Below are 16,368 nucleotides of genomic sequence, written 5' to 3'. Positions count from 1 at the left end.
TTGTAATTTATTGTTTCTTTTTTGTCAATTTCAAACAATATATGTTGTTAATTGATAGATTTTTTGGAGTGGACTTTTTTTTTATTAATTATTGTGATTTATTGTTTCTTTTTCGTCAATTTCAAACAATATATGTTGTTAATTGATAGATTTTTTGGAGTGGACTATTTTTTTATTAATTATTGTGATTTATTGTTTCTTTTTCGTCAATTTCAAACAATATATGTTGTTAATTGATAGATTTTTTGGAGTGGACTATTTTTTTATTAATTATTGTGATTTATTGTTTCTTTTTCGTCAATTTCAAACAATATATGTTGTTAATTGATAGATTTTTTGGAGTGGACTATTTTTTTATTAATTATTGTGATTTATTGTTTCTTTTTCGTCAATTTCAAACAATATATGTTGTTAATTGATAGATTTTTTGGAGTGGACTATTTTTTTATTAATTATTGTGATTTATTGTTTCTTTTTCGTCAATTTCAAACAATATATGTTGTTAATTGATAGATTTTTTGGAGTGGACTATTTTTTTATTAATTATTGTGATTTATTGTTTCTTTTTCGTCAATTTCAAACAATATATGTTTATCATATAATCCATTTTATGTGGTACCAAGAGAATTTAGAGTTAATTAAATTTTTTATATAAGTTTTAAATAATTAAGCTGTTAATTATTATAATGTATAGTATTACTTATATTATTTGTAAATATATTTAAATATTATATGTTAGGTTTTTTATCCTAATTTATATGGCATTGATAGAATTTAAAGTGTCAAATAATTGTTAATTATTGTAATAGATAATATGGAGTATTTAAGTCATTTATAGTATAGTAATTAATATATAATATGTAGTATTTAAGTGTTATATTATGGAATTTGAGAAGTTATTGAAATTTTTATATGATTTTAAAAATATTTTAAATTCATAACTATATATTTCAATGTACAAGATTTTGATAAAATAAAATCTTTAAAGTTAAATTATAATGTTTTTGAAATTTAAATTATTAAAACATATATAATGATTTTATAGAAAAAAATAATAGCATATAAAATTAAATGACAAGGATAATAAATTCAACTTTTAGCATGATAAGATTGAAGAATATTATTTAAGTGGAAGGAGGTGGGCCCCACTTATATATGTACAAGTACTTTAATGCAATGGAAGGATCAACATTGTACAAGTACTTTAATGCAATGTTGGTCCTTTCCAACTCTCACTTCTAAATAAGAAAAGAAAAGAAAACTTTTAGAAACATCTAGATAAAATTTAAATTTAAAAAATAAAGTGTATTTGAATACAAATATTCGATGAAACATGGGTAAAATGAGCCAATGAAGAGAGATAATATAAAGAGTCATATCTTTGAATGTACATAATATTTTTCATGATTATAATATTGAATTTAAGGTTTTATTTTCTGCAGGTTAAGGACATGAGTGGCCCTATATATAAAATCTATAACCGGCCTATATTCGTATCTGGGGCATGCACATAATAATCAACTTGTTATTAGCTTTAAATTAAAGTTGAAAATTGCATGGTAGGAACTTCTTGTTGGCCCATATCTCTTCAGTATCAGCAATCAACAGCCTTTTGATAAGGGTCGGAGTCAGAATTTTTTCTAAGATCATAATTTAGTATATAAAAAAGTAAATACGTGAAGAGGTCAAAAAGAGATTCAACATATATATATATATATAACAATGTAATATACGTTAAAAGGGTTCAAATGAACCTTTTTTGCCATGGTATGATCCCTCCTTCATTCCAGAATGAAAAGCGTGATCTAATAGTTGTTGATCTGAGTTTGCCCTGTCTTAAATAGTATTATATCCTAATTAATTATGTACTTCCTTCTGGTTTTTTACTTGTTTCTTGTTAACTTGAGACTCCTCTTAAAAAATAACTATAAAGACCTGTTTTGCTAAAATATTCTTGTTAATTACACTTTAAGAAATTAAGTTTGATTACTAGTAGTATATTATGTAGTTACTTAACAATAAAAGTATATTGAAAAAAAATTCTTTTTAATTCGTTAAAATAGACAAATAAAAAAAAGAAATCAATGTCACCAACTTATCTGACATTTCAAAATATTTTATTGCGCTATTTTAAACACAATATTTCTCTCCTATTGAAATAATATATTATTACTACTATTTAGAGAATAAGAAAAAAAAAATAACAAAGTGTCAAAAACACACCTAAATTGCGAGGTGTGTTTCTCAAATTAATTATAAGTGATAGTTTAGGTATGAAACTCACACTCTCAATAGTATATGTATGAAACTAAAAAAAAGACGATATTTTAAGTGTGTTTTTGACACTTATCTCTTAATATAAATGAGTAATAAATTAAATTAAAGTTATAAAATTTATATCCGGTCAAGAAGACGGAAAGAATACATGCAAGGACATATTGAATTAGGAATTTAGTCTATTTCTGTTGAATGAAAAATTGCAATCAATTCCAATCTTGATTAAACTTTTGTGATCTAATTTGTCTTTCCCCTTCTGTTTTGGGAATTTTTCCCTTTTCTTTTAAGTGGATTTCTTCATTTATACACATATCCATTTTATTTCTTTATTATCTCCCTTTCTTACTTTAATAAAGGATCGAGATTAGAATTTTGTGGTTCCCATCAAAGTACAACTACTATCGCACGAGTTGCAAGAAGCTCTGGTAGTATAATATATAAACGTGTCATTTAACTTAAATTTTAGTTGATATTTATGTATGTACTTCAATTTTAAGTATACATAAATAGATACGTAAACTTGTATAAAATTGAATATAGACACACACGTCCTAGCTGCTTGTTAAATATAACTGATTTTTTGTTATTTTTTTCTTTCTAAAGTGGTACTGCATACTTAATTAGAAATGTTGAGAATAGGTTTAGATCAAGAGGTCAAAGAAAGGCTATCTTGTTAACCAAAAACAAAGATTGCAGACCAAAAGACGGAAAAAGGTATTTATGAATCATTTTTCATACATTTGAATATTTATTGCCCTTTTCCGTTCAATATAAACAAAATTTATATTTCATCAACTGTAAGTATTAGGTATCATAATATGTAACTTTAACCAAACATGAAATTAACTCGAGTTTTGCAATAACCTTCTTCTGTTATTTATAATCTCTTTTAGTTACAAGTCTCTACACATACTTCCTTTTAGAGATTAGTATGAATTGAAGAGTAAAGACTTGTAATTAAAAATTTTTTTATACAACAATAGATAAATTAATATATACTCAATTCCTAGTATATATTATGATTAGTATGAATCTATCATCGAATAATAATATTCATACTAATCACAATATATGCATCGTATACACTTGACTTTTTAGGAGATTAATACTATAGTAAATAGCTGGTTATATTGTGTTCGTAATATATAGGGATAAGGGTCTGAAAAATACCTCAACTTTGGCCGAAATTGTTGTTACGATACCAAACTTTAATGAGGACCTATTACCCCCATACTATTTAATACCGTATTTTAAACATATATATTTGCCCATGTGGACATAAAAAAAATGCATAATTATAATAGTAATGTGTCCACGTGGGCACATATATACCTTTAAAATACACTATTAAATAGTTCATAGGGTAAAAAATACACTATTAAATAGTCCAGGGGGTATTAGGTCCTCAATAAAGTTTGGTATCGTAACAACAATTTCGGCCAAAATTGGAGTATTTTTCAAACTCTTATCCCTAATATATATAAGACAATACTTTAAATTGAGATATAACTTATCATCCGTATTAATTGTACCGAAAATACATGATATATTAATTTATAAATATAATTATCAAAAATTGTATTGGGATTATTATTCATTTTAATTTTTAGCCCCTCCAACCAAAAAACTCCCAAGTCCATTGACAAGTCTAGTCAAATTACAAGTGCAATAAACTCAGTTGGCGAGATGTTCACACCTTTATCCTAATGATAAAAGTTGGAGGTTCGAATCTCACTATATTCCACTCCACAAATTCGCAAAAAAAGAAGAGAAGGTGTGATAAAATTGGGACTGTGGAGTTTAGCTACATTCAGTACACAGTTTTGTAATCTAAAACAACAGGCTATATGGGTCAAGTTTGGGATTGGACCGTTCTACTTTAACACAAACACAAACTAAGCTATATCGGCCCGTTTTGATTTCTCCTTTGAAAAATTTGTAGCATACGTAACAACAAATGTTTGTATTCAAAAAGAAACCCATCTTCTCTTCTCTCCTTTTTTAAAATTCTTTTTCGCAAAAGCTTAATAGCTTAGTTGGTTGATTAATTAAATTTTCATTACTTGATAAGAGTTTAATTTCTTATCTTGTAATCCTCTTTTCCAACCCCCAATTTAGAAAATGAAAGTTGCTTAACATTAAAATTTTGATGCTTCTGACTCTCTTGTTGTCCCCCTCTAGAACCTAACATCCATTACAAGTACATAAATATAGTAAAAGTTCCATTTTTAGAATAGTATCTGGAAGTTTAAATTTATAAAAGCAAAATCTTAAGACACTATTTTAAAGTACAAAATTATGTAAGTGAAATTCCATGATATTGACCTAGAGTTCTAGAAGAATATACAATTTAAAACTCCTTAAATTCTTTCTGAAATTTAAATTGATAAAAGTTTCAAATTAATTCCCTGAATGAGCATCTTTTATTGATTTTCCCCCCTATTATATCTAAGATACTCTTATCTAAATTTTACTTGGAAAAATATATGATTAAGCAAACATATACTAGTTAATTAGTCATCATAGCTATAGTTTTAATTAATTATCAACTTGCGACCAACATTCAGTGATAATTACATGAGTTGGGGTTTTGAGTTTATATAATTCAAACTTTGTATAATATAATTTGTATAATGTAATTTTGTATAATATAATTTGTATAACTGTTTAAAGTTCAGATGTTTGTATTTGTATAAATTCGTTATTTCGAGTTTATAAAAATAGCTCAATTATACAAATGTACCCGTGAATTACACAAACTCACCTTCGAATTATACAAAAAAGACGGCTTAAACTGTGGTTACAACCCATAAATATGCAAACTATAGCTATGGATAATTACGTTTATTATAGTGGCTTATTGTGAAAATTCTCCATTTTAATTTTACATCAAAAAGGTTAAAGTTTGACTAAGTCGAGCAAATCTTTTAGGCCCAATTGGTGAAAAGGACAAAAAGTATTTTAGGCCCAACTATGCGGTGGTCCAATATTTTTTCTTGTTTGGTCTTTTTCTGGTCGGCTGTTATGAGTTATAAGTAAAGACAACGCGCAAACAGACACAATGGCACAATGAACAAGCGACGCGTGTGATCACGCTCCACATGTCCCCTGTTTTTTCTTCTCTTCCTTTTTCACCTTTTCAATTTTCCTCAATTCTCCGCCACATTCCCTTGCAAATTGAAGAAAATTTCAGGGTTTAATGGGTAATCAAGGCGAAGAAGTACTGATGGCAGCTTATAAAAGTTCAAACTTCACAGGGGGTTGTTTGGAAATCCGTTTGTTCTACGTACGCATAGCGTCCTGCGCGGTTGACGTAGTTTCGGATCATCTTATACTCCGTCACCTGCGCCGTGAAATGGGTGTTTCGTTAGAGATTAATGGGTGTCGAATTCCAGCATCCATCACCGTTTCTATCACGCTACGCCGTGACAGGGTTGATAAGGGATCATCAGAGATAACGTATGTTAGCACTGACAATGTTAGAGTTTCTGGGCCGGTGGAATTTGAGGTACACGAAGAGAAAGAAGAGTTGATACTTTGTGGGTCACTGGAAAGAGTGGAGGGTACTTGAGATAATGGTAATGGGACTGGATGGAGTATGGATTGTTACAATGCGGTGTCTTTTGGGAGTGATGGATCAGTGTTTTTTCAATCAAAGATTGGGGTTTCGTTGCCATCGATTAAGGTTTACGTCGCGGGTTGTTGTTCTGGTGTGCCTTTGATCTGACTAAAACGATTCAGGTTAGCCCCAGGAGGAAGTTGTCTTGGCATAATATGTTGGACTCAATTCATGAGGATAAGGGGGTTGGGAAGGAGCACCAATATGTCAATGGATTCATTCCACAACAAAAACTGCTGGTCATGCTCATTTCCAGCTTTTTCACTGTCTGTGCCAAAATTTTATACTGTGTCAAACCTCTGAGATGATAGCACACTACAACCTTTAGTTGGATTTTCAGCCTAATCATTGATCAACTGTAATCCCATAGAGTTGATCTTTAAGCAAATGAACAACATGTTTTTTCATTCTTAATTTCGAATATGGCTCAGTGATGAAATCGGAAGTTGGACCAAAGACTTGGGGGATTAGAGTTCTAATCATAGCATATGCATATAAGTATGGTGTCTAAGCCTTGCTAGACAAAATTATATGTACCTGTATACTGTATTGGTGGGAGGACACTAGTATCCGGCTGGTAGATAGTGGAATAGTTGAGGTGCACACAAGTTGGCCAAACACGACCTTTATCAAAATAAATAAGTGAAGAAATAAAAGATAAGGTTTATTTAGAAAGTTATTTTCTAGGGACCAGGTTCGCACCCTTTTAGAAAGTTTATAAGGTGTGGTGAAGCTACTTTCCTTGCTTTGATTCTTATAGTAAATGTATTGACTAACCTAGACCCTGTCTAGTCCTTGATAAAAGTTACGATGAAGTACTTTCTTCTGCATGAAAAAAGAAAGAAGAATAAGATTCCCGTCAGGAATGATATTATAAACTTTATCTTCGTGGAAGTTAAGGTAGTGCTAGCTTGCCCATGAGGCTCTGTAAGAGTTTATCCATTTAGCATTAGTTAGATAGCCTTCTCTGAGCAATCAACTATTCAGAGTTGTTATCTATTCACCTGTCTTTACACCAAAGCTGATGCAGCAAGAGTCCAAGTACTTGCATAAATAGCTTTAATTAGTCGACACTGAGAAAAGATATGTAGGAAACCCTGACCCTTGAGGGAACTAACTTCACATGAGAGGAGAAAATTGAATAAATTAAAGATGACCTAGACTCTTGAATCTACTTCTGAACTCCAATCTTAAGAACATAATGTTTACTTTTCATATTCCCATTTTTGTATATTAGTCCCAACTCCTTATTTTTATCTTTCGTCCTTCAAGAGTCAGCCATATCATGACATTCTTGTGAACACCAATCTCAAGAGATGGAATGTTTCTCTTTAATAACCGATATTTTTATTTCTTTTGCCCATCTCCATCCCTTCCAGCTTCATCAAGAGGGTGGCACATTACCCTTTTGATATCATTGACAGTCAATATGTCTTTTCATCTTGCCAACCAAAATATATTTATAGAAGTGTTATGTAAAATAACCACATTAAAAAGTTTAATCTACTTATTTCAATCGAATTTATTGATAACCCTATGTCTTCAAGTTTCATGGTTATGAAAAAAACTTTTTATAAATTTTTTACCTTTTTGAGATGGTGGGGATTCATATAGCTGCTTGACCTCATTAAAAGAATGATTCTTATAGCTGCTTGGATTGAGATGTTGACGTTGATGTGGTTGTTGTTGTTCTCAATCATCCACCATATTGATGGAAGGTGGTCACAAATAACCACTAAACTCTACGGTTTCTTTCCCTTGCGACTAGCAAATATGTAGTCTTCTTGTTTTGATTCAAAAACTTTTCTATGCTTTAGTTCCTCTGTTGTTTTCTCATCTTTTTTCTTCTTCCATGTTTACATCAATTGTAAATCTTCCAATTGATAAGTTGTTGAAAATAATTGTTACATACTGATCAATAGATAGTAAAAGGAAATTCGCTTAAATGCATTGTGTGTTTTGACAGATCAGAGACTCAGAGTTGGATTATTATGAGTTAGAAGGAAAAGTTAGACATGGCTTTTACTCAGAAGACAGGTATTATGGTGAGGATGGTCAACTCTCCTGGTTCAATGCTTGAGTAAGGGTTGGGGTGGGGCTACTTATGCGCTCTTATCAAGCAACCATTACAAACCTGCGGATGAGGTTCTTTTAAGCTTGAGAAGTTCAGTGCGAGTAAACTGTGGTCGTTATTGACTTGATTTGAAGATGAAAATCAAGACCGTTAATGGTGGTTGTGATGTCCAGCACTCAACGGTAAGTAGGCAATAGAAGATGACATAGTGGAGCCACTGAGGTGTGATATGATATCAATATATGGAGTGAATATTAATTCTTGATATACTAAAGTTGCAAAAGACCCTCCATGTTGGAGGTCTCAAGTTCGAAACCTCTTGACAGCGGAAGCAAGGGGTTTTGCCTTCTAGGTCGAGCTCGTCATACCAGGCTTGCCTAGTGCGGGTTACCTCTCTTATGTGGTTTGCGAGCTATTGCATAGGAGTTGGGTTTTTACCCTGTGCGCACCCAAATGGTAGCGGCTGTGGGTTTTCCTTATCATAAAAAAAAAGACCCTCCATCAAAGACTTCTACCGGAATGTTGACTGAAATACTGATGTGGATATAGTTGTATTTGAAACCGTTGGGAACAATGTGTTTATAGGTATAGCAACGTGCTGTGTTGGGGAAGATGAGTTGTATTTAGATGTAAGTTTTTCATACATCATCTTTTCGAGTAAAGTTTTTCTGGGTAGCTAGCGCCGGATGCTGCTAACATCTTTTTTGGTGTTACTTTTTGTGAGTTTACATTGGTCGTTCAATTTTGGTCATGGCAACAAGCTGCCATTGTGTAATAAGTGTCGTTTGTATAGTTCTGAGTTCTGACTGAAGCGGATACTGTACAAATTACTAATACAAGGAATAGTTTCTTCTGTAAATTCTTGAATTTTTGGTACAGTGCTCTGAAGTATTTTCCCCCCTTCTCGGTACCTCTATTGGAGCTTGACTAATTTGAATTCGCATTGGATAGGGGCCATTAGGCGGTAGCGCTCCCTACCAAAGATTTTTTTTATATTTAGAGCTCACAAAATCGAGATCTCTAATTAAGAGAGAAGTAACTCCATTCGTTACCCCAAGTCATTTGGTTGTATCATTGATGTTGACATACAAATTGTAAATTTTATCATGGTACCTTTCAACAAAAGATAATATCAAAAGTATTCATTTTTTGTCTATCAAAAATTTACATCAAGTCAAACAATATTATATAAACTGAGATAGATGGAACGCGATAATTATTAATTATATTTAGTAACTTTATATTTGAAATTATAATAATGGTGTGGTTTTTTTATTACAAAATTAAATTAAATAATATATAAAGATTATTACTATGAATTGAGTGGGTGTTTGAAAAATTAACTCAACTAACATCGTACTATCGTTAAATTGAAACTTTATCATACCTTATTATCATGGAATAGTTGATCCGCTTGCATATACAAATGACTTGTATTTATTACTACTACTAATAATAAGGATTTTAGAAATTCTACCAACCCATTTATTTATAGATAAGAGAAATTGTACCATTCATTGAAAATTGTGGACTGCTATCTTGAAAGGAAAAAATACATAGATTATAATTAGAAGTGAAAAAGGTCTAATATATTCATAACTTTACTATTGATATAGTGTCATTACAAAATGATCCAGATATATATAAAATGAAACAAAGGGTGTATTTTTTTTGTCTCGTTTTACTTGTTCAATTTGGATTTTTTATTTGGTCCTTTTTACTTATCACTTTTCTGAAATAAAAGGAAGTTCTCCTCTTCCTCTTTTTACTTGTTCAATTTTGAGTTTTTGCTCATCCCTTTTTACTTTTCATTTTTGACAAATTAAGACTCGCCTTATCCCTCAAGATTCACCCAGCTGTAACAACGCAAAATGTGAAAATGGGCACAAACAGGAAGTTACTGATGGAGTACGCGTAGCATGGACGTGCATACATTATAAAAAAAAAGGCAGGAATATTGTATTTTTTTTTTTTGGGATTATTTGATCTATTAAGACTGATCCCCAAGCACGTGAATACGCGCTCTCTCTCTCTGTCTCTCTCGTTCTCCATCCATTGATTGCTAGCACGAAGGGCGGATCCATAATTTGATTGGGTAAGTTTCTGCTCTTTTCTCTTCATATCCCTTTGTTAATGGATTCTCCATCTCTGTTTTTCGCACAAATCATACCTGTTGCTTTTCTATATTTTCTGTCGGATCCTAATTCCGATTCAATTTCATCGCCGATAGAGAACCGCCGGCAATCAATTAGGTTTCAGTTACAAATCGTGTATAACCCGTTCCATTCGATTTCAGCCCCAAATCTAATGCTGATGCAGCTTTCTGTAAGATGATGTACTGTACTGTAGTTCCTTTTGAAAGAAATAATGAAGCTATAAAGGACGATTTCTCAGATTAAGATAAAGTCTTTGACTGATTGATTATTATTATTGTTATCATCATTTGTACCGGCTTAACTTGAATTTCTGTAAGAGGTTGTTTACAATTAATTCATATATATACTGCCTAGATCTAAATTAGTCTGTTCGAAGGGCTTTTTGTGTTAATGTTTGCTACTGTGTGTGGACAATTTGATCATTAATTTCTTTAGTAAGTCTTTGAATATTTTGTCTTAGATTATAACTGATTCTCTACTCTACAGTGAACTGGTTATAATCATAGAGAAACAGCTGGAATATATGTGGTAGTATGCGTTTATAAACATGGAATATTCTAGGCTAAATGCATGGTACTTTTCGATTGCTAGTTGTGGTTTGTTGCTTCTTAGTGAGCTAGAGAACTGTTGAAGAGTGCTTATTATCGTTCTTGCATATAGTGATGCATGTTTGACAGTTAGCTCAAGTGTATGATCAAAGCTAATTCAGCCAGTTGATTGATGTTTTTTTTTCTGTTCTTTTTTTCATTTAGAGTGCGCTACATATGAATAATGTCCTAAGCTGTTTTAGGTGTGCTTTTTGATCTATACCATGACATTGCACCTTTTGATAGATGAGGGAAGTGTGAGAAGCTATGAATGTCATGCAGGAATATGGGTTGACTACCATCTATCCAACTGGATGTGTTTTCTGATTTCATATATCCAGAAATATTTGGTTTTTGACCTGAAATACTTGAATATTTAGATTTCTCAAAGAAATAAGTTTTCTACTCTAGGAGTTAGTCCAATTTTGACACAGTTTGTTAATAGTGGTATTAATTGTATGAACATTATAGGTTTGTATTTTTCTGTTCTGGATAATATGGTGCAAAACACTATATTACATATTGTAGCCTGCCATTGCTTCATTAGCCAGGAAGAGTGAAACATGAAGTCTGAGCTATTGCATTTCTTGTGTTTCAGTGGTCTTGATTTGAGATCACAGTTTGCTTTGTGATGTTGGTAGTTCACTGGAAAAGGCCTTTTCTGTTTCCTTAACTTGGGAGAGCATGCGACGGAAAAGTTTTCTAGAAAAAGAAACGCATGGGGGTTTCAAAGTATTTAATTCATAAATCACCTGAGTTCTTTTTGAAATGTGGTTTTTACATCCTAGAGATTACCACTTGTTTAATCCTTGTCACAACCTCTACTAAAGGAATTGACATTTGTTTCATATTTCATCACTTACATGCATCTTGACATTTGGTGCGTTTTCCTTTTTCTCTTGCCTATAGACTCTACAAATAAGCTTCTCAAGGCCAAAAGATCTACAAGTTTCGTATTTGAAGAATGGTCTATCTTGTTGCACACAAGTATAAGTGACACTTTTTTTAACTGACAAGTGCAGTGGTTGAATCTGGGTGGTTGAAAGAATGTCAGGCATGGAGGATGGAGCTGAAAAGTCGAACCCATCCACCCAACAAGAAGTTGTGTTCGAACCAAGATTTTTTGTTTTCATCTTACATTTTAGTTATATTACTGATATATTGACATAAGTTATCCTTCTTTTTGTTATAGGAGGAAGTTGTTAAAAAGAAATATGGAGGAATGATACCTAAGAAGCCACCTCTAATCTCAAAGGTAAGTCATAGTATTTGTCTGCTAGATTGTTACTGTGATTAGTGGTACAGTAAATATCAACATTTTTTTGTGAGTATTGCTTCTATCTGTGTTATAAACCATCTCTTTTGTTTTCAGGACCATGAGCGTGCTTATTTTGATTCTGCTGACTGGGCTCTTGGAAAGGTATTTTTGCTCTTTGTACTCTTTATGATTTCGCTATAGTTGAAGTTTATACAGACATTATATTAGTATGATGATCACCTAAACCTTTATGATGGTTAATGATCACAGCAAGGTGCAGATAAGAAGCCCAAAGGTCCACTGGAGGCACTTCGCCCAAAATTGCAGGTATTTTGTCGCTTATGTGTCCTCTGAATGGAACTAATCATTTGTCTAAGGCTCTCGATTTTTCTGATAGGTTAATGATTGATGAAACAATTTATTTGACATAATTTCTTCTTTGATTGACATTTAAATGTGATGTTAAAGAGATCCTATGGTCATTTGGGATCATTTGATGTTTCAGTATTTATATACCTTTTGACTTTATGGTTGCATAAGACTTTAGTTCAAGAAATTTTATTTTTGGTCTTTCTGGATTCTTTGGTTCACTTCTAATGTCTAACGTCTCTTTTGAACTTTTAATTCTAGCCAACACAACAGCAAACGCGATACCGCAAGTCTCCTTGTGCTCCATCAGAAGGTGAAGGTATGCAAGATGATTGATTTTGTTTATATACCGACTTCTTGTTCATGTAAATTAAGTTTTTGCTTTTGGGGGAAGGACCTCACAAAGCATTAACAGATGGAGATAGTTACTAAGTTGGGTTGTTCACTGTTGAGTTATAGTTCTTTTGTCCTGATAATTCTGAAAAGTTTTATGACCTTGTCTCCTGTGTCTTTCCTAGATGGAATTGCTCCGTTGGAGGATCCAACTGCAAATGAATGAGAAGGAGATGTTGACTCTTTGTCGAAATGTCATAAGCTGTTTACATATCTGCTCTTAAGAATTTAAAAAATAAAAATGATTCACGGGGTGTTTCAACTTTTAATTGAGGCTGGTATTGTGTTGCTGTAACATTGATGTAGGATATTTTTCTTATGCTGTCTAATGAAACGAGTTTCCTGTTTGGGTCTATCCATCCTTCCATGAATTTATTTTAGTACTAGCTGCTAAAATGATTATGTTACTATTATTATTTATTTACTTGTATTTGTGTTAGTATTACTTTAAGCATTAGTATTGGTGAATCCATGGTTTCAAGTTATGGTAGAATGAGATCCAAAATAAAATTAGCTATGCTTAGTGGTAACATGAAATTGGAACTTGGAAGTCTGCTGTGTTAATTCGAGTAGTAACAAACACATCTAGATTTTCTTTTGTCCATGATCTCCAGCCAGCTTGTGTGCACTTCGATTAGTTTCACAAGGTAATTTCTACCTTTTACTAGTACAAATATTGGGTAACTCTATCTACCAAGATTTGGACAGATGTGACATAATCATAGTTTTTAACCCCACATCATTGTCAATTAGGCACTCACTTGAGAGAATTTTATTGATTTCGCAAACATCCTAAGAATTTAAGGATAACACAACAAAGCATTACACTTTTGAATGATTGTAGTTGGACCAGTGGTGTTCATTGATCCTTAATAGTCACTTCAGAATGAATCACAAGTCTAGAAATGTCACCATGGGTTTGGATTTGAGATGTGATGAATGAAAACTCAACCTTTTGCTTCCATCACAAATGTTTCTTAAATATAGCTACTTCTAAATCCGTTCAACGCCAAATATGGTAAAGATTGGGTCTTTATGTCCATTTGTCTAGCAATAGAGATATATTCAACAATACTATAAGTCTCTATGTCTATTCGACGTTCTTTCCTTTTTTCAACAAAAAATAAATGATAGCGTAGAGTTGACTTAGAACAAGTCAATAACAACTGCAAGTTTCACATAGACCTAAATACACTCTTAATTCCTTGTTCTTGCAAAGTCATTTCTTCCAAATCTCGAAAAACATTTATTCCATGGCTGCCAATATCCAAAACTCTGATATAGAAATTTGCAATGTCATTTCAGAATCAAAGAGAATCGCCACTTCCCAACAACACCATTTCAGAGCTCTCTCTCTTCTCTTCTTGCTTCCTTTGTCTATTTTCACATTCCTCTTTCTAAATTTCGAAAAAACAATAATCATTTCATTCATCTTAGCCTTCTTTGTCATAATATCCGCTTTTTGTGCTGTGGCTACTATAACATACACTACTTTTCATGGATATAACGGTCAACCTATCGATCTTTCCTCGATTCTTTTCTCCATTTTCCCCTTGTTTCTTCCCTTTATTTCTACTTTCACCCTTTTACTACTCATCTTGGCTTTAATTTCCATATGCCTTGGCCTTGTGTTCCTTTTGATCTCCAAAGGAATTCTACTCATGGGGTTTGACATGAATTTAAATTCATTTTACTTTAATTCCTATGTTTCAATCATGATTGTAGTTGGAATATTTTTGGACATGAAGTGGATGTTAGCAAATGTGATTATTGTGGTAGAAGGTAAAAGATGCTATGAACCTTTACGTAGAAGTGCTTATTTGATGAAAAAATTGAAATGGGGGGCAATTTTGTCATTTCAGTTTCTCTCCGTCGCTCCGGTAGGGATGTTTTTGTGGAATTGCGGCACTTTTTGGCTGATACATACCGGTGGTTGGAGTAAATGGTTGAACATCGTTTCTTTTGCAATGGACTTAGTGATTTACTCAGCATTTTTGACATTGTTCTTACTTCCTAGTTTGGTTCGAAATGTGATTTTGTATGTGCAGTGCAAGGCCCTATGTGGGGAATTTTTGGAAGACTTACCCCCCTATGATTTAATATAGGTTCAATTTTCTTGATTTTCCAAGTTTCATTGTCTTAAGTTCACATGTAGTGAGTGTGTAAGTGTATTATAATCACTTGATGAGCTATATACGGTAAAGATCTGTATTTAAATTCTTTTGTATCCCTTCTCCCTACAAGCTCCAACCGCACCCAAAAAAAAATAAATAGCGAGTGCATTTCTTCTTTTGGTCATAATTTTCCTATTGTTATGGAATCTTCAATTGTTGGTAATATGGTTAAAAATTTATTGTAAAAGTAGTAAGATTGTTTATTTTTGTCGTATTTCAACTTGGATAATTTGTATTTATTTTTTAAAAATAAAATTAATAAATATATGTGCGAATATATTGATAATAGTACCACATGTTTTTATTTCTCTATTACTTGATTAAGAAGATGACATGTTGCAATTGGAACAAGACTGATTCTTAATAATCTAATATGCCCAAACTAATATTTGAACACAATTTTGACCAGTTATACGCGAAACATATATTTTGCTTTTCAATAAAAGATTTTTCACAAATAAGGGCATAATACATAAACTGAACGCTTAAATTTATATAAAATTAAACAAGTAAATATATGTCTTATATGAGTAAATATCTCAAAAGGTCACTCAAATATGTGAAATTATTTGAGAAAGTCACTCAACTTGATTTTATATCAATAAAGTCACTCAACTTATGGATTTTCTTTTATAAAAATCACTCAACTTAAGCTATTTTTCTAGAAAATCATTATAACCAAAAGATAAAAGGGATAAATTGCACAAAATTATCCTTCAAAGTTTAGTTTTGTAATACTTACTTCCATTATAGTTTATAATATTATGTTTATTTCTCTTATTTTATATAATTTTAAATAATTATTTTATTTTTAATAATTATTTTCTTAACCTAATTATTATTAACACAAAAATTTATGATTTAACTAAATTTTCCTTTATCATATATTATTTAATTTAAATAATTATAACATCTTTTATTCAAGTTATCAAAAAAATCTAACTTTGCAAAACAAACTCATTTTTTATTCTATATAAATATGCACGCCACACTAAATAATATCATATTAAACACTAATATCAAATATTCGATCCACAAATTAAAATGAAATTTTAATTCAAAACCATGCAAACAGAACTACTGGAGGGATATTCAAAAACTAGCTAGTATCTAATATTTAGTTGAAATAATTTTTTGAAAAACTTTTGCAAAGTGGGGAAAAAATGAATGGTTCTTTTTCTTAAAAGACATCTCAGGTTGACGAAGGAAGAAAAAGAGTGAAGAATTTGGGGGTGGGGAAAAAAGAGGGAAGAATTTGAGGGGGGGGGGGAGGGGGTATCTGAGCCTGATTCTGTCATCCATGTCCAGTTGGGGTGGGAGGAGATGATTCGGTTTTGGAGTCATCGAATTTGGATTTATTCGACTAATTTTGAAGTATTGTGTATATGCATTTTATTATCAAAATACAATATTAAGGGTATATATTGGTGGGTATAAATTATGGTAAAATATGATGAAACC

General features: G+C 31.7%; 3 protein-coding genes across 4 annotated transcripts in view; all 3 read left to right on the top strand.

Moving 5' to 3' along the window:
- The first annotated feature begins 5,380 nt into the window (after window positions 1–5,380).
- Window positions 5,381–16,368, top strand: part of LOC102583898 (C-terminal binding protein AN) — a 17,641-nt gene continuing 6,653 nt past the window's right edge. Inside the window, 4 exon segments of the mRNA XM_015312035.1 lie at window positions 5,381–5,996; window positions 5,999–6,135; window positions 7,863–8,041; window positions 13,402–13,413. Coding sequence (XP_015167521.1) covers window positions 5,477–5,996; window positions 5,999–6,135; window positions 7,863–8,041; window positions 13,402–13,413 — 848 coding nt within the window. The 5' untranslated portion in view covers window positions 5,381–5,476.
- LOC102583665 (uncharacterized) lies at window positions 9,940–13,090 on the top strand. 2 transcript variants are annotated; one of them, XM_006339565.2, is made up of 7 exons: window positions 9,940–10,065; window positions 11,736–11,814; window positions 11,906–11,968; window positions 12,086–12,133; window positions 12,242–12,298; window positions 12,602–12,659; window positions 12,859–13,090. In XM_006339565.2, exons 2-7 carry the CDS (start codon window positions 11,761–11,763, stop codon window positions 12,897–12,899), a joined length of 321 nt encoding a protein of 106 aa, XP_006339627.1. In that variant the 5' UTR covers window positions 9,940–10,065; window positions 11,736–11,760; the 3' UTR covers window positions 12,900–13,090. The 2 variants fall into 2 exon arrangements, with proteins under 2 accessions (XP_006339627.1, XP_015167518.1); XM_015312032.1 differs by having other exon boundaries at window positions 11,623–11,814.
- On the top strand, window positions 13,725–15,054 carry LOC107061963 (uncharacterized). Its single transcript, XM_015312030.1, has 2 exons — window positions 13,725–14,515; window positions 14,596–15,054. The coding sequence occupies exons 1-2, from the start codon at window positions 13,987–13,989 to the stop codon at window positions 14,673–14,675; spliced, it is 609 nt and encodes a 202-aa protein (XP_015167516.1). The 5' UTR covers window positions 13,725–13,986; the 3' UTR covers window positions 14,676–15,054.

Source organism: Solanum tuberosum, unplaced genomic scaffold, assembly GCF_000226075.1.
Source record: "Solanum tuberosum cultivar DM 1-3 516 R44 unplaced genomic scaffold, SolTub_3.0 scf00010, whole genome shotgun sequence".
NCBI classification, from domain to species: domain Eukaryota; kingdom Viridiplantae; phylum Streptophyta; class Magnoliopsida; order Solanales; family Solanaceae; genus Solanum; species Solanum tuberosum.
Note: the sequence above shows the minus strand (reverse complement) of the source record. Positions and strands in the feature narration are given on the sequence as shown.

What these genes read in the sequence shown, in the direction of transcription:
- LOC102583665 (XM_006339565.2), top strand. Translation starts at nt 11,761, where the DNA reads ATGTCAGGCATGGAGGATGGAGCTGAAAAGTCGAACCCATCCACCCAA. An exon ending in CTGACTGGGCTCTTGGAAAG is followed by an intron (nt 12,134 to 12,241) that starts GTATTTTTGCTC and finishes TAATGATCACAG; the next exon opens with CAAGGTGCAGATAAGAAGCC. An exon ending in CACTTCGCCCAAAATTGCAG is followed by an intron (nt 12,299 to 12,601) that starts GTATTTTGTCGC and finishes TTTTAATTCTAG; the next exon opens with CCAACACAACAGCAAACGCG.
- LOC107061963 (XM_015312030.1), top strand. Translation starts at nt 13,987, where the DNA reads ATGGCTGCCAATATCCAAAACTCTGATATAGAAATTTGCAATGTCATT. An exon ending in TGTGATTATTGTGGTAGAAG is followed by an intron (nt 14,516 to 14,595) that starts GTAAAAGATGCT and finishes TTGTCATTTCAG; the next exon opens with TTTCTCTCCGTCGCTCCGGT.